At 47.2% G+C, this 23903-nt stretch overlaps 1 protein-coding gene across 1 annotated transcript in view; it reads left to right on the forward strand.

Annotated features, from left to right (window-relative positions):
- Positions 1 to 23903, forward strand: part of LOC129851595 (kinesin heavy chain-like) — a 153956-nt gene that overhangs the window by 74526 nt on the left and 55527 nt on the right. Inside the window, exons 3-5 of the mRNA XM_055918205.1 lie at positions 3211 to 3284; positions 5438 to 5542; positions 11970 to 12018. Coding sequence (XP_055774180.1) covers positions 3211 to 3284; positions 5438 to 5542; positions 11970 to 12018 — 228 coding nt within the window. The remainder of the gene's footprint in view (positions 1 to 3210; positions 3285 to 5437; positions 5543 to 11969; positions 12019 to 23903) is intronic.

A 23903-nucleotide genomic window follows, 5' to 3' on the forward strand; every position in this document is an offset into this window, starting at 1 on the left:
CTATGTGACTTCAGCTAAGTGTAACCCGACGCGGCACAATTGGTGAAGATTGTGTTGATAATCTCCGTCTCCGGCGTGCGAGAGGGGATTCTTTCCCCCCCAAAACAGAGTAAAGACAGGCTTAAGATCGCTCTTTCTTTGAAGACAAAGTCGCGAGGCCGATGTGCATCAAGCTGCTCTAACGCGTTGGACGGTTTCGACTCGACGTCCTCAAGGTCCGCTGCAAACGCAAGTAAATTAGAGGCAAATGATTGTGTTAGTCAGACCCTGTCCAAGTAGTTTTTCTGCTGCTCTCAGTGAGATCAACATATGACTCCCATTTGTCATGCATAGTATAAAGATTTGGAATGTATTGATAGACTAGAGTAGAGTAATGGTGTGTGTCATGTATAGTATAAAGATTTGGAATGTATTGATAGACTAAAGTAGAGTAATGGTGTGTGTCATGCACAATTGATGCATTTCAGTTGAGATAATTCAGTAGCCAAACGAAACATCACATCGGAGAGTTACAATGCAATTCACTAGGCAGCCAACTACCTACAGTAGGAAACAGACTTGTTATCGATAAGCCACGTCTATATCACACATGACATGAGTCACGACCCCGCCCCCCATGATAGTTCAAATTACAATAAACAAAACTTTATTAACATCCTCCAGTAGAAACGACTGGGATCATTTGAGCTTTGGAAACGAGTGCTTTCATAAACGCATGGCGCTGGCCTCGTTTCACAGGAGCATTTTAAAATACACTTTCTTTCAATGAACCAGATTTAGCGAATGTCGTTTATTTGCATATCGAATTTGATTGTCCAACGTCTGTTTTTTTTAAATAATTTCTTCATTTTGTGGCCGCCTAGAGTAGCCTCTTTCAACTGCTGTTGTGCCCAATCGCAGTAGGGATGGGGAGTGGGCTGGGGTGCCGAATCGCAGTAGGGATGGGGAGTGGGCTGGGGTGCCGAATCGCAGTAGGGATGGGGAGTGGGCTGGGGTGCCGAATCGCAGTAGGGATGGGGAGTGGGCTGTGGTGCCCAATCGCAGTAGGGATGGGGAGTGGGCTGTGGTGCCCAATCGCAGTAGGGATGGGGAGTGGGCTGTGGTGCCCAATCGTAGTAGGGATGGGGAGTGGGCTGTGGTGCTCAATCGCAGTAGGGATGGGGAGTGGGCTGTGGTGCCCAATCGCAGTAGGGATGGGGAGTGGGCTGTGGTGCCCAATCGCAGTAGGGATGGGGAGTGGGCTGTGGTGCCCAATCGCAGTAGGGATGGGGAGTGGGCTGTGGTGCCCAATCGCAGTAGGGATGGGGAGTGGGCTGTGGTGCCCAATCGCAGTAGGGATGGGGAGTGGGCTGTGGTGCCAAATCGCAGTAGGGATGGGGAGTGGGCTGTGGTGCCCAATCGCAATAGGGATGGGGAGTGGGCTGTGGTGCCCAATCGCAGTAGGGATGGGGAGTGGGCTGTGGTGCCCAATCGCAGTAGGGATGGGGAGTGGGCTGTGGTGCCAAATCGCAGTAGGGATGGGGAGTGGGCTGTGGTGCCCAATCGCAATAGGGATGGGGAGTGGGCTGTGGTGCCCAATCGCAGTAGGGATGGGGAGTGGGCTGTGGTGCCCAATCGCAGTAGGGATGGGGAGTGGGCTGTGGTGCCCAATCGCAGTAGGGATGGGGAGTGGGTTGTCGTAGACAGACATGTTTTGTTATTTATTAGGCCTAGGCTAAATTAATTGATTGTATTTGAAAACAATTGTGTTTTGTTATTTATTCATTCAAATGTTGATACAAATAGCCAATAGGACAGGTCATTCGCAAATTATATTATACCAACATTATATTTGGAAGTTGTGTTTTATCACTGTGTAGAAGAGTTGTTTTTCTAGGTTAAATGTTTTTTGTTTTTATTTAAAAAAAAATGTATGATACCACATTTCTGATTTAGAGCAGGGACGGGCAATGTTTTGCTTTTCAATAAAACCTGTCCTATTGGTACAAGAACATCTTTGTACTTCATTTTATTACAACTTTAATTTATATTCTATTAATAAGATGAATTACAATAATCTAAATGTGATTTTGAGCACCGTAGGTGGATGCCCTAATGCATTATCATACACCCAATGCAAATGGAAGTTTGGTCCATTTTTCAAATGTCAGGTCAATTTACTTCTCTCCGGTCACATTGTCCGGCGCCAAATGTTCGTGACGGAAACCCTGGTGTGTACACTGTATCTGGGTCATGCCCTCTGGGTGTAGCAACATGTAAATACTGGTGCAGCCAGAGAGTGCTATGGGCTGATTGACGTGGCCATTCTGTTTTTTTCCCCCCGATCTAACGTATTTCTCCTAACCAGATGGTCTTACTGTAAAACTACCATCCTCTCTCTGTCCCCTGTCTGTCTCCTGTCTCCTAACCAGATGGTCTTACTGTAAAACTACCATCCTCTCTCTGTCTGTCTCCTGTCTCCTAACCAGATGGTCTTACTGTAAAACTACCATCCTCTCTCTGTCTGTCTCCTGTCTCCTAACCAGATGGTCTTACTGTAAAACTACCATCCTTTCTCTGTCCCCTGTCTGTCTCCTGTCTCCTAACCAGATGGTCTTACTGTAAAACGACCATCCTCTCTCTGTACCCTGTCTGTCTGCTGTCTCCTAACCAGATGATCTTACTGTAAAACTACCATCCTCTCTCTGTCCCCTGTCTGTCTCCTGTCTCCTAACCAGATGGTCTTACTGTAAAACTACCATCCTCTCTCTGTCTGTCTCCTGTCTCCTAACCAGATGGTCTTACTGTAAAACTACCATCCTCTCTCTGTCCCCTGTCTGTCTCCTGTCTCCTAACCAGATGGTCTTACTGTAAAACTACCATCCTCTCTCTGTCCCCTGTCTGTCTCCTGTCTCCTAACCAGATGGTCTTACTGTAAAACTACCATCCTCTCTCTGTCTGTCTCCTGTCTCCTAACCAGATGATCTTACTGTAAAACTACCATCCTTTCTCTGTCCCCTGTCTGTCTCCTGTCTCCTAACCAGATGGTCTTACTGTAAAACTACCATCCTCTCTCTGTCCCCTGTCTGTCTCCTGTCTCCTAACCAGATGGTCTTACTGTAAAACTACCATCCTTTCTCTGTCCCCTGTCTGTCTCCTGTCTCCTAACCAGATGGTCTTACTGTAAAACTACCATACTCTCTCTGTCCCCTGTCTGTCTCCTGTCTCTAGATGTTCTGGGGGGATACAATGGCACCATATTCGCCTACGGACAGACCTCCTCTGGAAAAACTCACACTATGGAGGTCAGTGTACGGCAGGGTTTGGAGAGACCTCTTTGTAGACTACTTCCCGTAAAAAAAGGAGAGTCTGTGTTCCAAATGGAACCACATTCCTTCTAAAGTGTTCTACCACTACTGGAGAATGAGTTTACACCACTGAAACCAACTGCAGTCCTTGTGTAGTACCCTTAATGTTGACAATGATTTGTTCCAGCCCAGCAAAAGCACACCTAATTCAACTAATCAATGGTTTGATGATTAGTTGAAGAGTTGAATGAGATGTGGTTGTGCTGGGCTAGTACAGAAATGGTGCATCGCTGTATTGGGTTACCAGAGGATGACCTAGGTTGAGAAACACTGTCCTAAATCATTTTACACTCCAGTAGTTCAAGTCCCCTGGTTTTAAATGATTTACGGTCCTGCCTCCTCTCCTGTAAATATCTTGTGAATCTCTTCCACGTTAAGTCCCTGTCCCCTGTTCCTACTTCATTTCCGCCTCCCCCCCTCATCTTTTCACATTATTTTTCTCCCACTCTTCCTCTAATCTCTCTCTCTCGCCCTCTTCTCTCCTCCTCTCTAACTCCCCTTCTCCCTCTTCCCCTCTACTCCTCTCTCCCCCTCTTCTCTACTCCTCTCTCTCTCCCCCTCTTCTCTACTCCTCTCTCCCCCTCTTCTCTACTCCTCTCTCTCTCCCCCTCTTCTCTACTGTCTCTCCCCCTCTTCTCTACTCCTCTCTCTCTCCCCCTCTTCTCTACTGTCTTTCCCCCTCTTCTCTACTGTCTCTCCCCCTCTTCTATAATCCCCTCTCTCTCCCCTTCTTCTCTTCTCTTCTCCTCCCCCCTAACTCCCCCTCTCCTCCTCCCTCTCCCCCTCTGCTCTCCAACTCTCTAACTCTCCCTCTTCTCTTCTCCTCCCTAACTCTCCCTCTCCAACTCTCTAACTCTCCCTCTTCTCTTCTCCTCCCTAACTCTCCCTCTCCAACTCCCTAACTCTCCCTCTTCTCTTCTCTTCTCTTCTCCTCCTTAACTCCCCCTCTTCTCCTCCCTAACTCTCCCTCTCCAACTCTCTAACTCTCCCTCTTCTCTTCTCCTCCCTAACTCTCCCTCTCCAACTCCCTAACTCTCCCTCTTCTCTTCTCCTCCCTTACTCTCCCTCTCCAACTCTCTAACTCTCCCTCTTCTCTTCTCCTCCCTAACTCTCCCTCTCCAACTCCCTAACTCTCCCTCTTATCTTCTCCTCCCTAACTCTCCCTCTCCAACTCTCTAACTCTCCCTCTTCTCTTCTCCTCCCTAACTCTCCCTCTCCAACTCCCTAACTCTCCCTCTTCTCTTCTCTCCTCCTCTCTAACTCCCCTTCTCCCTCTTCCCCTCTACTCCTCTCTCCCCCTCTTCTCTACTCCTCTCTCTCTCCCCCTCTTCTCTACTGGCTATCCCCCTCTTCTCTACTCCTCTCTCTCTCCCCCTCTTCTCTACTGTCTTTCCCCCTCTTCTCTACTGTCTCTCCCCCTCTTCTATAATCCCCTCTCTCTCCCCCTCTTCTCTTCTCTTCTCCTCCCCCCTAACTCCCCCTCTCCTCCTCCCTCTCCCCCTCTGCTCTCCAACTCTCTAACTCTCCCTCTTCTCTTCTCCTCCCTAACTCTCACTCTCCAACTCTCTAACTCTCCCTCTTCTCTTCTCCTCCATAACTCTCCCTCTCCAACTCCCTAACTCTCCCTCTTCTCTTCTCCTCCCTAACTCTCCCTCTCCAACTCTCTAACTCTCCCTCTTCTCTTCTCCTCCCTAACTCTCCCTCTCCAACTCCCTAACTCTCCCTCTTCTCTTCTCCTCCCTTACTCTCCCTCTCCAACTCTCTAACTCTCCCTCTTCTCTTCTCCTCCCTAACTCTCCCTCTCCAACTCCCTAACTCTCCCTCTTCTCTTCTCTTCTCCTCCTTAACTCCCCATCTTCTCCTCCCTAACTCTCCCTCTCCAACTCTCTAACTCTCCCTCTTCTCTTCTCCTCCCTAACTCTCCTTCTCCAACTCTCTAACTCTCCCTCTTCTCTTCTCCTCCCTAACTCTCCCTCTCCAACTCCCTAACTCTCCCTCTTCTCTTCTCTTCTCCTCCCTAACTCCCACTCTTCTCCTCCCTAACTCTCCCTCTCCAACTCTCTAACTCCCTCTCTTCTCTCCTCTTTCAGGGCAAGCTTCATGACCCACATGGGATGGGGATCATCCCCAGAATTGCAGAGGACATCTTCAATCACATATTCGCCATGGATGAAAACCTGGAGTTCCACATTAAGGTCTGCACTCTATTGACAATGACACCGTCTGCCTGCGCCAGGGCTGTTACGGTGACCGTATTACCCCCTCACCTGTGGTCATGAGTCATGAACAGGGCTGTTACGGTGACCGTATTACCCCCACACCTGTTGTCATGAGTCAAGACCAGGGCTGTTACGGTGACCGTATTACCCCCTCACCTGTGGTCATGAGTCATGACCAGGGCTGTTACGGTGACCGTATTACCCCCACACCGGCTGTCATGAGTCATGAAGGCAGTCAAATACCACGTCTTTTTTTGTGACTTTTTCAAATTATAGTCGCACACCTCATGTAGGCTAGCCTGTAGGCCTATATGTTTTAATAAGGTTAGTATCACACCTCATGTAGGCTAGCCTGTAGGCCTATATGTTTTAATAAGGTTTGGATCACACATCATGTAGCCTAGCCTGTAGGCCTATATGTTTTAATAAGGTTAGTATCACACCTCATGTAGCCGAGCCTGTAGGCCTATATGTTTGAATAAGGTTTGTATCACAACTAAAGTGGCCAAATAACTTCTTAAAATTAAGCACATTAATCCGCTGTAGTGGAAATTTCAGTCCTCAGAGAGACTTGGACAATTATTCAAACAGTCATCTTTAATCAACATTGATTAATTATTGCAATAATGAAACCGTCGACTGCACACTCTAGGTTGTGTTGCTGAGAGCTTAACTGATAATGAAAAAACAGTGATCTTATATAGGCCCTAAATGCTCAGTCAGTCATTTCTACCGTTCCCATAAGCCACCTTGGTCCATCTCCTAGTTATCTGCACGGGATATTGTTTTACTTCCAACCCGGCCTAGTTTCCCAGATGCCAGGAATATGAGACAATGAGACATTGTTCTAAACTATTCTAGGCCATCTCTACCTCGGGTCACACACACAAACAGCTTGTCTATAGAATGCCAGCTTTCAGATTTTTATCACCAAGTCATTGTCAGCTCAAGCTATCTCTACCAAAACCAATTTCCTTAACCAGACGCCCAGACTAACTGCAGGAAGCTAGAGTGAACACCATAAAAACGATAAAAAAGCATTAGCAGGCCAGTCTTACTCTTAGTTAAATATACACTGCTCAAAAAAATAAAGGGAACACTTAAACAACACAATGTAACTCCAAGTCAATCACACTTCTGTGAAATCAAACTGTCCACTTAGGAAGCAACACTGATTGACAATAAATTTCACATGCTGTTGTGCAAATGGAATAGACAAAAGGTGGAAATTATAGGCAATTAGCAAGACACCCCCCAAAACAGGAGTGATTCTGCAGGTGGTGACCACAGACCACTTCTCAGTTCCTATGCTTCCTGGCTGATGTTTTGGTCACTTTTGAATGCTGGCGGTGCTCTCACTCTAGTGGTAGCATGAGACGGAGTCTACAACCCACACAAGTGGCTCAGGTAGTGCAGCTCATCCAGGATGGCACATCAATGCGAACTGTGGCAAAAAGGTTTGCTGTGTCTGTCAGCGTAGTGTCCAGAGCATGCAGGCGCTACCAGGAGACAGGCCAGTACATCAGGTGACGTGGAGGAGGCCGTAGGAGGGCAACAACCCAGCAGCAGGACCGCTACCTCCGCCTTTGTGCAAGGAGGTGCACTGCCAGAGCCCTGCAAAATGACCTCCAGCAGGCCACAATAGACTACATTTTCTTCATATCCTGTTTCTTTAGACCTGTCTAAAATAAATAATGGATTTATTGTGATGGTGTAGGCCACATGACATGGATTTATTAGACTTTTTAATATGTAGATGTTCCAAAGGTCTGCATCAGTGGCTTGTGTGGAAGCCAGGAAATGCTAAATGTGTTTATGTTAATTAACGGTCAATTACCGTGAGACCGACAGTTATTTGCTTGACAATCACCGGCTGATAAAAGGTTGTGACCGCCACAAGCCCTGGTCTGCATTAATAGTCCAGAAGTGTGGTCCAGAAGGAGTGCTGCTGACTCTGGACTACACACTGCCCCTCTAGGGCATCGGGTCGAAACCTGCCCTGTTACACTCTACCGCTTTCATCTATCCCCTCACCTGTCTCTCTTTCATCTATCCCCTCACCTGTCTCTCTTTCATCTATCCCCTCACCTGTCTCTCTTTCATCTATCCCCTCACCTGTCTCTATTTCATCTATCCCCTCACCTGTCTCTCTTTCATCTATCCCCTCACCTGTCTCGCTTTCATCTATCAACTCACCCGTCTCTCTTTCATCTATCCCCTCACCTGTCTCTCTTTCATCTATCCCCTCACCTTTCTCTCTTTCATCTATCCCCTCACCTGTCTCTCTTTCATCTATCCCCTCACCTTTCTCTATTTCATCTATCCCCTCACCTGTCTCTCTTTCATCTATCCCCTCACCTGTCTCTCTTTCATCTATCAACTCACCTGTCTCTCTTTCATCTATCCCCTCACCTTTCTCTCTTTCATCTATCCCCTCACCTGTCTCTCTTTCATCTATCCCCTCGCCTGTCTCTCTTTCATCTATCCCCTCACCTGTCTCTCTTTCATCTATCCCCTCACCTGTCTCTCTTTCATCTATCCCCTCACCTGTCTCTCTTTCATCTATCCCCTCACCTGTCTCTCTTTCATCTATCCCCTTACCTGTCTCTCTTTCATCTATCAACTCACCTGTCTCTCTTTCATCTATCCCCTCACCTGTCTCTCTTTCATCTATCCCCTCACCTGTCTCTCTTTCATCTATCAACTCACCTGTCTCTCTTTCATCTATCCCCTCACCTGTCTCTCTTTCATCTATCCCCTCACCTGTCTCTCTTTCATCTATCCCCTCACCTGTCTCTCTTTCATCTATCCCCTCACCTGTCTCTCTTTCATCTATCCCCTCACCTGTCTCTCTTTCATCTATCCCCTCACCTTTCTCTCTTTCATCTATCCCCTCGCCTGTCTCTCTTTCATCTATCCCCTCACCTGTCTCTCTTTCATCTATCCCCTCACCTGTCTCTCTTTCATCTATCCCCTCACCTGTCTCTCTTTCATCTATCCCCTCACCTGTCTCTCTTTCATCTATCCCCTCACCTGTCTCTCTTTCATCTATCCCCTCACCTGTCTCTCTTTCATCTATCCCCTCACCTGTCTCTCTTTCATCTATCAACTCACCTGTCTCTCTTTCATCTATCCCCTCGCCTGTCTCTCTTTCATCTATCCCCTCACCTGTCTCTCTTTCATCTATCCCCTCACCTGTCTCTCTATCTAGTTCATCTATCCCCTCACCTGTCTCTCTTTCATCTATCCCCTCACCTCTCTCTATTTCATCTATCCCCTCACCTGTCTCTCTTTCATCTATCCCCTCACATGTCTCTCTTTCATCTATCAACTCACCTGTCTCTCTTTCATCTATCCCCTCACCTGTCTCTCTTTCATCTATCCCCTCACCTGTCTCTCTTTCATCTATCCCCTCACCTGTCTCTCTTTCATCTATCCCCTCACCTTTCTCTATTTCATCTATCCCCTCACCTGTCTCTCTTTCATCTATCCCCTCCCTGTCTCTCTTTCATCTATCCCCTCACCTGTCTCTCTTTCATCTATCCCCTCACCTGTCTCTCTTTCATCTATCCCCTCACCTGTCTCTCTATCTAGTTCATCTATCCCCTCACCTGTCTCTCTTTCATCTATCCCCTCACCTGTCTCTCTTTCATCTATCCCCTCACCTGTCTCTCTTTCATCTATCCCCTCACCTGTCTCTCTTTCATCTATCAACTCACCTGTCTCTCTATCTAGTTCATCTATCCCCTCACCTGTCTCTCTTTCATCTATCCCCTCACCTGTCTCTCTTTCATCTATCCCCTCACCTGTCTCTCTTTCATCTATCCCCTCACCTTTCTCTATTTCATCTATCCCCTCACCTGTCTCTCTTTCATCTATCCCCTCACCTGTCTCTCTTTAATCTATCAACTCACCTGTCTCTCTATCTAGTTCATCTATCCCCTCACCTGTCTCTCTTTCATCTATCCCCTCACCTGTCTCTCTTTCATCTATCAACTCACCTGTCTCTCTTTCATCTATCCCCTCACCTGTCTCTCTTTCATCTATCCCCTCACCTGTCTCTCTTTCATCTATCCCCTCACCTGTCTCTCTTTCATCTATCCCCTCACCTGTCTTTCTTTCATCTATCCCCTCACCTGTCTCTCTTTCATCTATCCCCTCGCCTGTCTCTCTTTCATGTATCCCTCACCTGTCTCTCTTTCATCAATCAACTCACCTGTCTCTCTTTCATCTATCCCCTCACCTGTCTCTCTATCTAGTTCATCTATCCCCTCACCTTTCTCTCTTTCATCTATCCCCTCACCTGTCTCTCTTTCATCTATCCCCTCACCTGTCTCTCTTTCATCTCTCCCCTCACCTGTCTCTCTTTCATCTATCCCCTCACCTGTCTCTCTTTCATCTATCCCCTCACCTGTCTCTCTTTCATCTATCAACTCACCTGTCTCTCTTTCATCTATCCCCTCACCTGTCTCTCTTTCATCTATCCCCTCACCTGTCTCTCTTTCATCTATCCCCTCACCTGTCTCTCTTTCATCTATCCCCTCACCTGTCTCTCTTTCATCTATCCCCTCACCTGTCTCTCTTTCATCTATCCCCTCACCTGTCTCTCTTTCATCTATCCCCTCACCTGTCTCTCTTTCATCTATCAACTCATCTGTCTCTCTTTCATCTATCCCCTCACCTGTCTCTCTTTCATCTATCCCCTCACCTGTCTCTCTTTCATCTATCCCCTCACCTGCCTCTCTTTCATCTATCCCCTCACCTGTCTCTCTTTCATCTATCCCCTCACCTGTCTCTCTTTCATCTATCCCCTCACCTGTCTCTCTTTCATCACCTGTCTCACCTGTCTCTCTATCTAGTTCATCTACCCCCTCACCTGTCTCTCTATCCAGTTCATCTATCTAGTGGATGACATCATCACTCTCCTTTGTTTGGTGTCCTAGATCTGAATACCCTTAAGCCAACTCTTCCTGCTATTGGTCTCATAATCATACAGAACACTGGACCAGACTTCTGCACCATTTAACCATACCTGCGGGTGGGATGTCTGTGTTCCTCCATGACTCCCTGGTCTGCACTGACAACAGGTTGTTCTACACCAGTAGACTGGTGTCCCAGATCTCTACAGCCCTCTGGCTGTTATTGCCATTCTCCGATAGTCCAGGGGAGTTGGCTAAAGCTGTGATTCTCAACCAGCTGTCGCTAGAACCCTACGGGGGTCTTCAGAGAGTTTTCAATGGGTCCCTCGGGAACAGAAACGGTTACAACCCCCTGGATTAAAACCTTGAGTTCCACATCAAGATCTGTACTCTCTAGTTCTGCACCACTATCCTGGTGTCCCAGATATCTATACGCTCTATTCTCTAAACTCCTCTGGTTGTTATTGCCATTCTCCAGGGGAGAGGAGCAGAGGATTTGACTAAAGCACATCTGGGACTGGACCAGACTAAGATACCAACTAGCCATAACTGAGAACTACTGTGACATGTCTGAATGCACCATAAATCTCTATAATCCATGGAGTGGATGTGTCTGCTAGTCTGGCTATTATTGTCTGGCTATTATTGTCCTGCCATAGTATATAGATAATCATTTCCATGGTAATGTAGAATGTTCATTCAAATGATGCTAGTGTTCACGTCATGTCGTAAATTTGGGACCTCCAAGTTAAAACAAATTTATTTGCGTAGAGCTTCCTATTGGTTGATTCTGGTACCTCCCAAGTGGGAAACTTGGGATCTGACTCTTCCACCTCGGTTAGCAAGTCGGAAATGTAGGCGTTTCTGACATGACGTGAACGCGCCATAACTGATTTGGCTCATGCAGTGGAATGTATTTGTTGTAATGTCGGTTAAGTTGACTCAACAAATCACAGCACCTGCTTTTACTTCCTGGCATGGATACAATCACAATGGCTGCCAGGCCATCCATTATGTATGCCATCATTGACTTGAATGGTTGACGTCTGTTCTTTTCAATATATTTCTATGCATAGCCCTCTGTAATCACTGGAGTTACTGTGGATGTATACTGTATGCATTATATTTAATAAAACATCACAAACATCAGTATTTAGTAAAAAAAAATACATAAATATCTGGAACAAACCGGTCTGCTGCATCAGGTTAGCATCACTGACAACGCTGTCTGTATTCATGGACTCTGGACTGATGGAATGTATATGAATACATCGTTACTATCTTGTCATTATTTGTGCATTTGCACATAATATCTCATAGTTAATGACTAGTATAATCTCTGCACCCAGAACCACATCTCTGTGTTTACTGGAGACCATCTAACATTTAATGCCAGTACATCATATTTGGCAGATTCGTATAATCAGTCCACTTTCCTCTCAAAGATTAGTTTCTCTCAATATGCTCTCTCCTCTCTTCACCAGGTGTCCTATTTTGAAATTTACATGGACAAAATACGGGACCTTCTGGATGGTAAGTAATGTGTAATGTTGAAGAGTCTTCTGTGTGTGTACAACAGTAAAATGATACCCACATCATGATATGTGAAGTTATAGATCACTGTAGGGAGTCTGAGCCTATCATAGTAGCCAAAGGCATTGATTGAATGTGTGTGTGAGAGAGAGAGAGGGGGGAGGAGAGAGACAGGAAGAGAGAGAGAGAGACAGGAAGAGAGAGATAGAGAGACAGGAGGAGAGAGAGAGAGACAGGAGGAGAGAGAGAGACAGGAGGAGAGAGAGAGACAGGAGGAGAGACAGGAGGAGAGAGGGAGAGACAGGAGGAGAGAGGGAGAGACAAGAGGAGAGAGGGAGAGACAGGAGGAGAGAGGGAGAGACAGGAGGAGAGAGGGAGAGACAGGAGGAGAGATGGAGAGACAGGAGGAGAGAGGGAGAGACACAGAGAGAGAGGGAGAGACACAGAGAGAGAGGGAGATACAGAGAGAGAGAGGGAGAGACAGGAGGAGAGAGGGAGAGACAGGAGGAGAGAGGGAGAGATACAGGAGGAGAGAGAGATACAGAGATACAGGAGGAGAGAGAGATACAGAGAGACAGGAGGAGAGAGAGATAGAGAGAGAGCGATACAGAGAGAGAGAGATACAGAGAGAGAGATACAGATACAGAGAGATACAGAGAGATACAGAGAGAGAGAGAGGAGAGAGATACAGAGAGAAGAGAGAGACACAGACACAGACACAGACGCTGAATGTAAATGGAGGTCTGTGAGGGAGACATGCTGTAATGGGCCCTGGGGACCCAGCCCAGTACAGAGATTTTATGAAACCTAGTATTTCACAAAGATGTTTTCTCCTCTCACACTCCATAAAACAGTGAAACATTGTTTCTCTGATATCACATAAAGGACGTCCATCTCCAACATCTGAGTTAATGACAGAAACTAACGCATTAACTGCAATGATGCCATGTATCACCCCCCATTACATATCACCAGTCCCCTTTAGTAACGGTGGCTTGTACACTGCTCTCCATGCTGGCTTTACCTTGTCATCAAGGCCCGGTTTTACCCTCCAAGGAGTGTCTTTTCAATTCATTTTTATTTAAAACCTCGACATACTCCCTATATAACTCCATCCCATTCACCTCATCCAAACCCACCTCATCCAAACGCACCTCATCCAAACCCACCTCATCCAAACCCACCTCATCCAAACCCTCTCGGATCCACGACTAAAGCCTCTCTGTTTGACTCTGGGATATTGGGTGGAATCCTTAGTCTGTCTGACTCTGGGATATTGGGTGGAATCCTTAGTCTGTCTGACTCTGGGATATTGGGTGGAATCCTTAGTCTGGGAAATGGGGCGTCTTCATCTTGTCTTTCTGTAGTAACTCTTGAGCAGAATCCTCTCTTCTGCTGACAGAGCCTTCCTGCAACTTCCCAGCAGTTGTCCAACAATCCTTTCTGACCTCAACCCCCAAATGTTCAGCCACCCGTCCTCCATCCATTACTGTGGGCCCAGACATGTCCATTAACCTCCTTAGGGTGATGATTTTGAATCCAGTCTTGCCCCAAACACCAGAGGTTCCTCCAGCAGCCAATGCACTGACTCAGCCTTAGTGCATCTGGACACCTTCATTATACTCCAAACACCAGAGGTTCCTCCAGCAGCCAATGCACTGACTCAGCCTTAGTGTGTCTGGACACCTTCATTATACTCCAAACCCTAAGAAGGCCTCTGTAAAACGGAGGTACTCCATCCCTAGAAAGCTGGCTACTATCAGCCAAAAATAAAGCCTTCTTTAAATCTAATCCCCTAACCTTCTGTAATAGCAGGCCTGCTACCCCTCTCCACGCCACATTTTTCGGTCCAAAAAGCAACCTTTGAATAAACTGGAACCGGAAAGCAGCAGCCCTACTAGCAGATGTACAAGACCTTGTCCCCCCTCCTCTTCTGACGAATACAAAACACTTTGTGGAACCCAATGATATTTATCCATGTTACGTCCGTCGTTAGAATGAGACCAAGGTGCAGCGTGGTAGGCGTAATATTTTTTCTTTATTCAAAATGACACCGAAAAAACAACAAAATACAAAAACGAACGTAAAGCTATATGCAGTGCAGAAAGCAACTACACACAAACAAGATCCCACAACTGAAGGTGGGAAAAAGGGCTGCCTAAGTATGATACCCAACCAGAGACAACGATAGACAGCTGCCTCTGATTGGGAACCATACCCGGCCAACAAAGAAATAGACAAACTAGAATCACACCCTGACCTAACCAAATAGAGAAATAAAAAGGCTCTCTAAGGTCAGGGCGTGACAATCCACCCAAAAAAATCTACAATAATTGCCTGCATCTTGGCCAGAAGGCCAGACGGTGGCTCTAAACATGACAACCGATGCCACAGTGCAGAGGAAACCACATTATTAACAATAATAGTGGCCCCCTATATGACATTCTAGATAGCAACCACCATCTATCTCCTCATCATCCCTTCCACCATTTCAACCACCCCATTCCAATTTTTTTCCATTGTCCCCTCATCCCCTTGATACACTCCAAGATACTTTAACCCTCCCTTCCACCATTCCAACCCCCCTGGGCAAAGCCATGATCCCTCCAGACCAGATCATCAGCATATGCTGAGAGAAGAATAGGAGGAACATCCTCTGAAAGGTTCACCCCTTCAATGAGACTTCTAATGCTATTTAGTAGTGGCACTATAGTGATGACATATAACATTCCTGACAATAAACACCCCTGTCTAGTTCCTCTACACACTTTACAAGGAGCACTCAAGCCACCGTTAACTTTCAATACACTTTCAATGTCACCATATATCACCCTGATCATGGCAGTAAAACCAGAGCTGAAACCAAAAGCCTACAAAGTGGCCCCAGAGGTATTGATGTTCAACTCGGTCAAATGCCTTTTCCTGATCAATTGAAATGAGACCAGCATCCAACCCAACAGCCCAAGAGACGTCCAGAACATCCAGAATCAGGGAAATGTTATCCCTTATCTGCCTGCAGGGAACACAGTAGGACTGGTATGTATGATGTGAAATGTTATCCCCTATCTGCCTGCCAGGAACACAGTAGGACTGGTCCGTATGATTTGCCCCATCACCTCTCTCAGCCTGTTGGACAACGCCTTGGACAGGATCTTATAATCAGTGCATATTAAGGCCACCGGCGTCCAGTTCTTCACCTCCATAGGGTCACCCTTTTTGGGCAGTCGGGTGAGGACAACCCTTCTGCAGCTTAACGGTAGTACTCTGGTCAAACTATCGTTAACTACTGCTAGCCAATCCTCTCCCAACATAGCCCAAATAGACTTAAACAAGTCAACGGGAAGCCTATCAATGCCCGGTGCCCTTCCATTTTCCATGCCTTTGTTAATGCAGTGTATAGCTCCTGCAAAGACAATGGTTGCTCTAGTTCAACCTGAGCTTCTGCAGTCACCTGTGGGAGCCCACCAAGGAACTGCTGTGTCACTGTTTTATCCCCTTTGTACTCACACTTGTAGAGCTCAGCATAGAACTCTACTGTCCTTTTCCTAATTCCACTGGTAGAGCTCAGCATAGAACTCTACTGTCCTCATTCTAATTCCACTGGTAGAGCTCAGCATAGAACTCTACTGTCCTCATTCTAATTCCACTGGTAGAGCTCAGCATAGAACTCTACTGTCCTCATTCTAATTCCACTGGTAGAGCTCAGCATAGAACTCTACTGTCCTCATTCTAATTCCACTGGTAGAGCTCAGCATAGAACTCTACTGTCCTCATTCTAATTCCACTAGTAGAGCTCAGCATAGAACTCTACTGTCCTCTTCCTAATTCCACTTGTAGAGCTCAGCATAGAACTCTACTGTCCTCTTCCTAATTCCACTGGTAGAGCTCAGCATAGAACTCTACTGTCCTCTTCCTAATTCCACTAGTAGAGCTCAGCATAGAACTCTACTGTCCTCATTCTAATTCCACTAGTAGAGCTCAGCATAGAACTCTACTGTCCTCTTTCTAATTCCACTTGTAGAGCTCAGCATAGAACTCTACTGTCCTCTTCCTAATTCCACTAGTAGAGCTCAGCATAGAATTCTACTGTCCTCATTCTAATTCCACTTGTAGAGCTCAGCATAGAACTCTACTGTCCTCTTCCTAATTCCACTGGTAGAGCTCAGCATAGAACTCTACTGTCCTCTTCCTAATTCCACTGGTAGAGCTCAGCATAGAACTCTACTGTCCTCTTCCTAATTCCACTTGTAGAGCTCAGCATAGAACTCTACTGTCCTCTTTCTAATTCCACTTGTAGAGCTCAGCATAGAACTCTACTGTCCTCTTTCTAATTCCACTTGTAGAGCTCAGCATAGAACTCTACTGTCCTCTTCCTAATTCCACTAGTAGAGCTCAGCATAGAATTCTACTGTCCTCATTCTAATTCCACTTGTAGAGCTCAGCATAGAACTCTACTGTCCTCTTCCTAATTCCACTAGTAGAGCTCAGCATAGAATTCTACTGTCCTCATTCTAATTCCACTTGTAGAGCTCAGCATAGAACTCTACTGTCCTCTTCCTAATTCCACTGGTAGAGCTCAGCATAGAACTCTACTGTCCTCTTCCTAATTCCACTTGTAGAGCTCAGCATAGAACTCTACTGTCCTCTTCCTAATTCCACTGGTAGAGCTCAGCATAGAACTCTACTGTCCTCATTCTAATTCCACTTGTAGAGCTCAGCATAGAACTCTACTGTCCTCTTCCTAATTCCACTTGTAGAGCTCAGCATAGAACTCTACTGTCCTCTTCCTAATTCCACTGGTAGAGCTCAGCATAGAACTCTACTGTCCTCTTCCTAATTCCACTGGTAGAGCTCAGCATAGAACTCTACTGTCCTCATTCTAATTCCACTGGTAGAGCTCAGCATAGAACTCTACTGTCCTCTTTCTAATTCCACTTGTAGAGCTCAGCATAGAACTATACTGTCCTCTTCCTAATTCCACTAGTAGAGCTCAGCATAGAACTCTACTGTCCTCTTTCTAATTCCACTTGTAGAGCTCAGCATAGAACTCTACTGTCCTCTTCCTAATTCCACTGGTAGAGCTCAGCATAGAACTCTACTGTCCTCATTCTAATTCCACTAGTAGAGCTCAGCATAGAACTCTACTGTCCTCTTCCTAATTCCACTTGTAGAGCTCAGCATAGAACTCTACTGTCCTCTTCCTAATTCCACTGGTAGAGCTCAGCATAGAACTCTACTGTCCTCTTCCTAATTCCACTGGTAGAGCTCAGCATAGAACTCTACTGTCCTCTTCCTAATTCCACTTGTAGAGCTCAGTATAGAACTCTACTGTCTTCATTCTAATTCCACTTGTAGAGCTCAGCATAGAACTCTACTGTCCTCTTCCTAATTCCACTTGTAGAGCTCAGCATAGAACTCTACTGTCCTCTTTCTAATTCCACTTGTAGAGCTCAGCATAGAACTCTACTGTCCTCTTCCTAATTCCACTTGTAGAGCTCAGCATAGAACTCTACTGTCCTCATTCTAATTCCACTGGTAGAGCTCAGCATCGAACTCTACTGTCCTCTTTCTAATTCCACTTGTAGAGCTCAGCATAGAACTCTACTGTCCTCTTTCTAATTCCACTTGTAGAGCTCAGCATAGAACTCTACTGTCCTCTTCCTAATTCCACTTGTAGAGCTCAGCATAGAACTCTACTGTCCTCATTCTAATTCCACTTGTAGAGCTCAGCATAGAACTATACTGTCCTCATTCTAATTCCACTTGTAGAGCTCAGCATAGAACTCTACTGTCCTCATTCTAATTCCACTGGTAGAGCTCAGCATCGAACTCTACTGTCCTCTTCCTAATTCCACTGGTAGAGCTCAGCATAGAACTCTACTGTCCTCATTCTAATTCCACTTGTAGAGCTCAGCATCGAACTCTACTGTCCTCTTCCTAATTCCACTTGGGCTAGTGAGCTCCTGTCCAACAGCTGATTTGACTCAATGAATAATTATTATTTGTCCATTCTTTTTCTCTAAACAAAAGAAAAAATTAGATGAGACATCCATTTCAGAGATTCCCTGAAACTTACTTCTCACCAATGTCCTCTGTTTTCTGCTACCCAGCAGGTCTGCCAATGAGGCTTTTTTCCTCTTGAGTGCCTGAATATGGCCTCGATCTCCTGTGGTCTCAACTAACGTCAGGAGTTCCACTATTTCAGACTCCAGGGTGTTCATTGATCTGCTGATGTCTCTGGTGACATTCATGGTGTATTGATTACAGAATTGTTGAATCTGGATGTTCCCTTTATCCCACCACGGTTGAAGAGATACAATACTGTCCTCTTCAGACCTCCACCTCTCCTCGAAAAAACTAAAACATTTCCTAAAGTGAGCGTCACTCAATAAAGTTATAATAAAATGCCAGTATGCACTTGTGGGTTTTACAGCGTCAATGTACACCACCTCTGAGCAGCGTAGCCTAGTGGTTAGAACGTTGGACTAGTAACCGAGGTTGCAGGATCAAATCCCCGAGCTGACAAGGTACAAATCTGCCATTCTGCCCCTGAACAAGGCAGCTAACCCACTGTTCCTAGGCCGTCACTGAAAATAAGAATTTGTTCTTAACTGACTTGCCTAGTTAAATAAAGGTTTTATCACACTGGATTTACAGACCTGAGATTGATGCTCAAAACAATAAAACCTGTCTAACCTGGTCAGAGAGATGGTGTTCTCTCTCACATTAGACCATGTGTTCTGTCTCGTGCCTCCATGTTGGCTCTGCCAAATATCACATAGTTCATGTGTTACAATAAGGCGTTTTTAAAAAAGTGGTTGAGGTTCTTTGTGATTTCTATCTACATCACTGACTGTGCAGTTAAAATCCCCAGCAAGTAATAAATCATCCTCAGTATTACATTTCTCAATGGTATTAGATAATCTCTCTAAAAAACATACCCTCTACACTGCCACTACTGGGGCATATACATGTATTAAACACATAGTGATGTTTTCACATCTCGCTCTAACTTCTAATAACCTCCCCTCAACTACCTCTTCAACCTCATAAGACAAAGGCAACACAACTTTGGAGAACAGGATGGCCACACCCCTACTTTTTGAGTTTTTATGACTAGACACCACTGCCCCCCTACTATGTGTTTCTTGTCCGTGTCTCACCCCGTTTACGTTTAAAGAAGACATGTTAAAACTGCTCATGTCTGGGAAAAGAAATACAGAGGAAGAGACAGAAAACACATCTCTTTACAGAGTTAAGGCTGAGACTGATCTCAGAAAACACATCTCTTTACAGAGTTAAGGCTGAGACTGATCTCAGAAAACACATCTCTTTACAGAGTTAAGGCTGAGACTGATCTCAGAAAACACATCTCTTTACAGAGTTAAGGCTGAGACTAAGCTCAGAAAACACATATATTTACAGAGTTAAGGCTGAGACTGGTCTCAGAAAACACATATCTTTACAGAGTTAAGGCTGAGACTGAACTCTTTCATGTCCTTTAAAATATACCCCACTTATCTCCTGACCACTTTCTTTATGACATCAGAACCACTTTCTTTATGACATCAGAACCACTTTCTTTATGACACCAGAACCACTTTCTTTATGACATCAGAACCACTTTCTTTATGACACATTTACATTTACATTTAAGTCATTTAGCAGACGCTCCTAACCAGAGCGACTTACAAATTGGTGCATTCACCTTATGACACCAGAACCACTTTCTTTATGACATCAGAACCACTTTCATAGATACAAGTTGACCCTGACGAGAGAACTCTCCTCCAACACTACATAGATACAAGTTGACCCTGACGTGAGAACTCTCTCTCCAACACTTCATAGATACAAGTTGACCCTGACGAGAGAACTCTCCCTCCAACACTTCTTAGATACAAGTTGACCCTGACGTGAGAACTCTCCCTCCAACACTACATAGATACAAGTTGACCCTGACGAGAGAACTCTCCCTCCAACACTTCATAGATACAAGTTGACCCTGACGAGAGAACTCTCCCTCCAACACTACATAGATACAAGTTGACCCTGACGAGAGAACTCTCCCTCCAACACTACATAGATACAAGTTGACCCTGACGAGAGAACTCTCCCTCCAACACTACATAGATACAAGTTGACCCTGACGAGAGAACTCTCCCTCCAACACTACATAGATACAAGTTGACCCTGACGAGAGAACTCTCCCTCCAACACTACATAGATACAAGTTGACCCTGACGAGAGAACTCTCCTCCAACACTTCTTAGATACAAGTTGACCCTGACGAGAGAACTCTCCCTCCAACACTACATAGATACAAGTTGACCCTGACGAGAGAACTCTCTCGCCACCTCTTCATAGATACAAGTTGACCCTGACGAGAGAAATCTCCCTCCAACACTTCTTAGATACAAGTTGACCCTGACGAGAGAACTCTCCCTCCAACACTACATAGATACAAGTTGACCCTGACGTGAGAACTCTCCTCCAACACTACATAGATACAAGTTGACCCTGACGTGAGAACTCTCCTCCAACACTACATAGATACAAGTTGACCCTGACGTGAGAACTCTCCTCCAACACTACATAGATACAAGTTGACCCTGACGTGAGAACTCTCCCTCCAACACTTCATAGATACAAGTTGACCCTGACGTGAGAACTCTCCCTCCAACACTTCATAGATACAAGTTGACCCTGACGTGAGAACTCTCCTCCAACACTACATAGATACAAGTTGACCCTGACGAGAGAATTCTCCCTCCAACACTTCATAGATACAAGTTGACCCTGACGAGAGAACTCTCCTCCAACACTACATAGATACAAGTTGACCCTGACGAGAGAACTCTCCCTCCAACACTACATAGATACAAGTTGACCCTGACGAGAGAACTCTCCTCCAACACTACATAGATACAAGTTGACCCTGACGAGAGAACTCTCCCTCCAACACTACATAGATACAAGTTGACCCTGACGAGAGAACTCTCTCTCCAACACTTCATCTCCAACAAATGGTGTCCGTTAGAAAGTATAACTACACCGACGTCGGATGCAATTTGAATGGAGTTTATGGAGAGAGGGAGAGTGCGAGAGACTGCTCGCTCGTGCAAAGATTTTAAAGCAACGATATTCGAGTGACAAGCTGTTTTAAAACGCCGCAGCTGCAATCTTTACAATTAAAAAAACAAGGTGACCCTCGAAAGCCAGATGGAGATGAATAAATTAGTCTCCATTCAGTATGTAACGGAGCTCCTCACTGAGATGGGCTGTCTGTCTCCATTCAGTATGTAACGGAGCTCCTCACTGAGATGGGCTGTCTGTCTCCATTCAGTATGGAACGGTGCTCCACACTGGGCTGTCTGTCTCCATTCAGTATGTAACGGAGCTCCTCACTGAGATGGGCTGTCTGTCTCCATTCAGTATGGAACGGTGCTCCACACTGAGATGGGCTGTCTGTCTCCATTCAGTATGTAACGGAGCTCCTCACTGAGATGGGCTGTCTGTCTCCATTCAGTATGGAACGGTGCTCCACACTGGGCTGTCTGTCTCCATTCAGTATGGAACGGTGCTCCTCACTGAGATGGGCTGTCTGTCTCCATTCAGTATGTAACAGTGCTCCTCAATGAGATGGGCTGTCTGTCTCCATTCAGTATGGAACGGTGCTCCTCACTGAGATGGGCTGTCTGTCTCCATTCAGTATGGAACGGTGGTCCACACTGGGCTGTCTGTCTCCATTCAGTATGGAACGGTGCTCCTCACTGAGATGGGCTGTCTGTCTCCATTCAGCATGGAACGGAGCTCCGCACTGTCCTGTCATGTCCCCAGCCGTCCCTCTGTCCTGTCATGTCCCCAGCCGTCCTTCTGTCCTGTCATGTCCCCAGCCGTCCCTCTGTCCTGTCATGTCCCTAGCCTTCCCTCTGTCCTGTCATGTCCCCAGCCGTCCGTCCCTCTGTCCTGTCATGTCCCCAGCCGTCCCTCTGTCCTGTCATGTCCTCAGCCGTCTGTCCCTCTGTCCTGTCATGTCCCCAGCCTTCCCTCTGTCCTGTCATGTCCCCAGCCGTTCGTCCCTCTGTCCAGTCATGTCCTCAGCCGTCTGTCCCTCTGTCCTGTCATGTCCCCAGCCGTCCCTCTGTCCTGTCATGTCCCCAGCCGTCCGTCCCTCTGTCCAGTCAAGTCCTCAGCCGTCTGTCCCTCTGTCCTGTCATGTCCCCAGCCTTCCCTCTGTCCTGTCATGTCCTCAGCCGTCTGTCCCTCTGTCCTGTCATGTCCCCAGCCTTCCCTCTGTCCTGTCATGTACCCAGCCGTCCGTCCCTCTGTCCTGTCATGTCCCCAGCCGTCCCTCTGTCCTGTCATGTCCCCAGCCGTCCCTCTGTCCAGTCATGTCCTCAGCCGTCTGTCCCTCTGTCCTGTCATGTCCCCAGCCTTCCCTCTGTCCTGTCATGTCCTCAGCTGTCCGTCCCTCTGTCCTGTCATGTACCCAGCCGCCCCTCTGTCCTGTCATGTCCGCAGCCATCCGTCCCTCTGTCCTGTCATGTCTCCAGCCTTCCCTCTGTCCTGTCATGTCCTCAGCCGTCTGTCCCTCTGTCCTGTCATGTACCCAGCCGTCCATCTGTCCTGTCATGTCCCCAGCCGTCCCTCTGTCCTGTCATGTACCCAGCCGTCCGTCCCTCTGTCCTGTCATGTCTCCAGCCGTCCCTCTGTCCTGTCATGTCCTCAGCCTTCCCTCTGTCCTGTCATGTCCTCAGCCGTCCGTCCCTCTGTCCTGTCATGTCCCCAGCCATCCCTCTGTCCTATCATGTCCCCAGCCGTCCCTCTGTCCTGTCATGTACCCAGCCGTCCGTCCCTCTGTCCTGTCATGTACCCAGCCCTCCGTCCCTCTGTCCTGTCATGTCCGCAGCCATCCGTCCCTCTTTCCTGTCATGTCCCCAGCCGTCCCTCTGTCCTGTCATGTCCGCAGCCATCCGTCACTCTGTCCTGTCATGTCCCCAGCCGTCCCTCTGTCCTGTCATGTCCCCAGCCGTTCCTCTGTCCTGTCATGTCCCCAGCCTTTCCTCTGTCCTGTCATGTCCTCAGCCGTCCGTCCCTCTGTCCTGTCATGTCCCCAGCCGTCCCTCTGTCCTGTCATGTCCCCAGCCTTCCCTCTGTCCTGTCATGTCCTCAGCCGTCCGTCCCTCTGTCCTGTCATGTCCCCAGCCGTCCCTCTGTCCTGTCATGTCCCCAGCCGTCACTCTGTCCTGTCATGTCCCTTGCCTTCCCTCTGTCCTGTCATGTCCCCAGCCGTCCCTCTGTCCTGTCATGTCCCTAGCGTTCCCTCTGTCCTGTCATGTCCCCAGCCGTCCCTCTGTCCTGTCATGTACCCAGCCGTCCGTCCCTCTGTCCTGTCATGTACCCAGCCGTCCGTCCCTCTGTCCTGTCATGTCCCCAGCTGTCCCTCTGTCCTGTCATGTCCCCAGCCATCCCTCTGTCCTGTCATGTCCCCAGCCGTCCCTCTGTCCTGTCATGTACCCAGCCGCCCCTCTGTCCTGTCATGTCCCCAGCCGTCCGTCCCTCTGTCCTGTCATGTCCGCAGCCATCCGTCCCTCTTTCCTGTCATGTCCCCAGCCGTCCCTCTGTCCTGTCATGTCCCCAGACGTTCCTCTGTCCTGTCCTGTCCTGTCCCCAGCCTTCCCTCTGTCCTGTCATGTCCCCAGCCGTCCCTCTGTCCTGTCATGTCCCCAGCCGTCCCTCTGTCCTGTCATGTCCCCAGCCGTCCCTCTGTCCTGTCATGTCCGCAGCCGTCCGTCCCTCTGTCCTGTCATGTCCCCAGCCGTCCCTCTGTCCTGTCATGTCCCCAGCCGTCCCTCTGTCCTGTCATGTCCCCAGCCGTCCCT

This window comes from Salvelinus fontinalis, chromosome 3 (assembly GCF_029448725.1).
Source record: "Salvelinus fontinalis isolate EN_2023a chromosome 3, ASM2944872v1, whole genome shotgun sequence".
Classification (NCBI taxonomy): Eukaryota; Metazoa; Chordata; class Actinopteri; order Salmoniformes; family Salmonidae; genus Salvelinus; species Salvelinus fontinalis.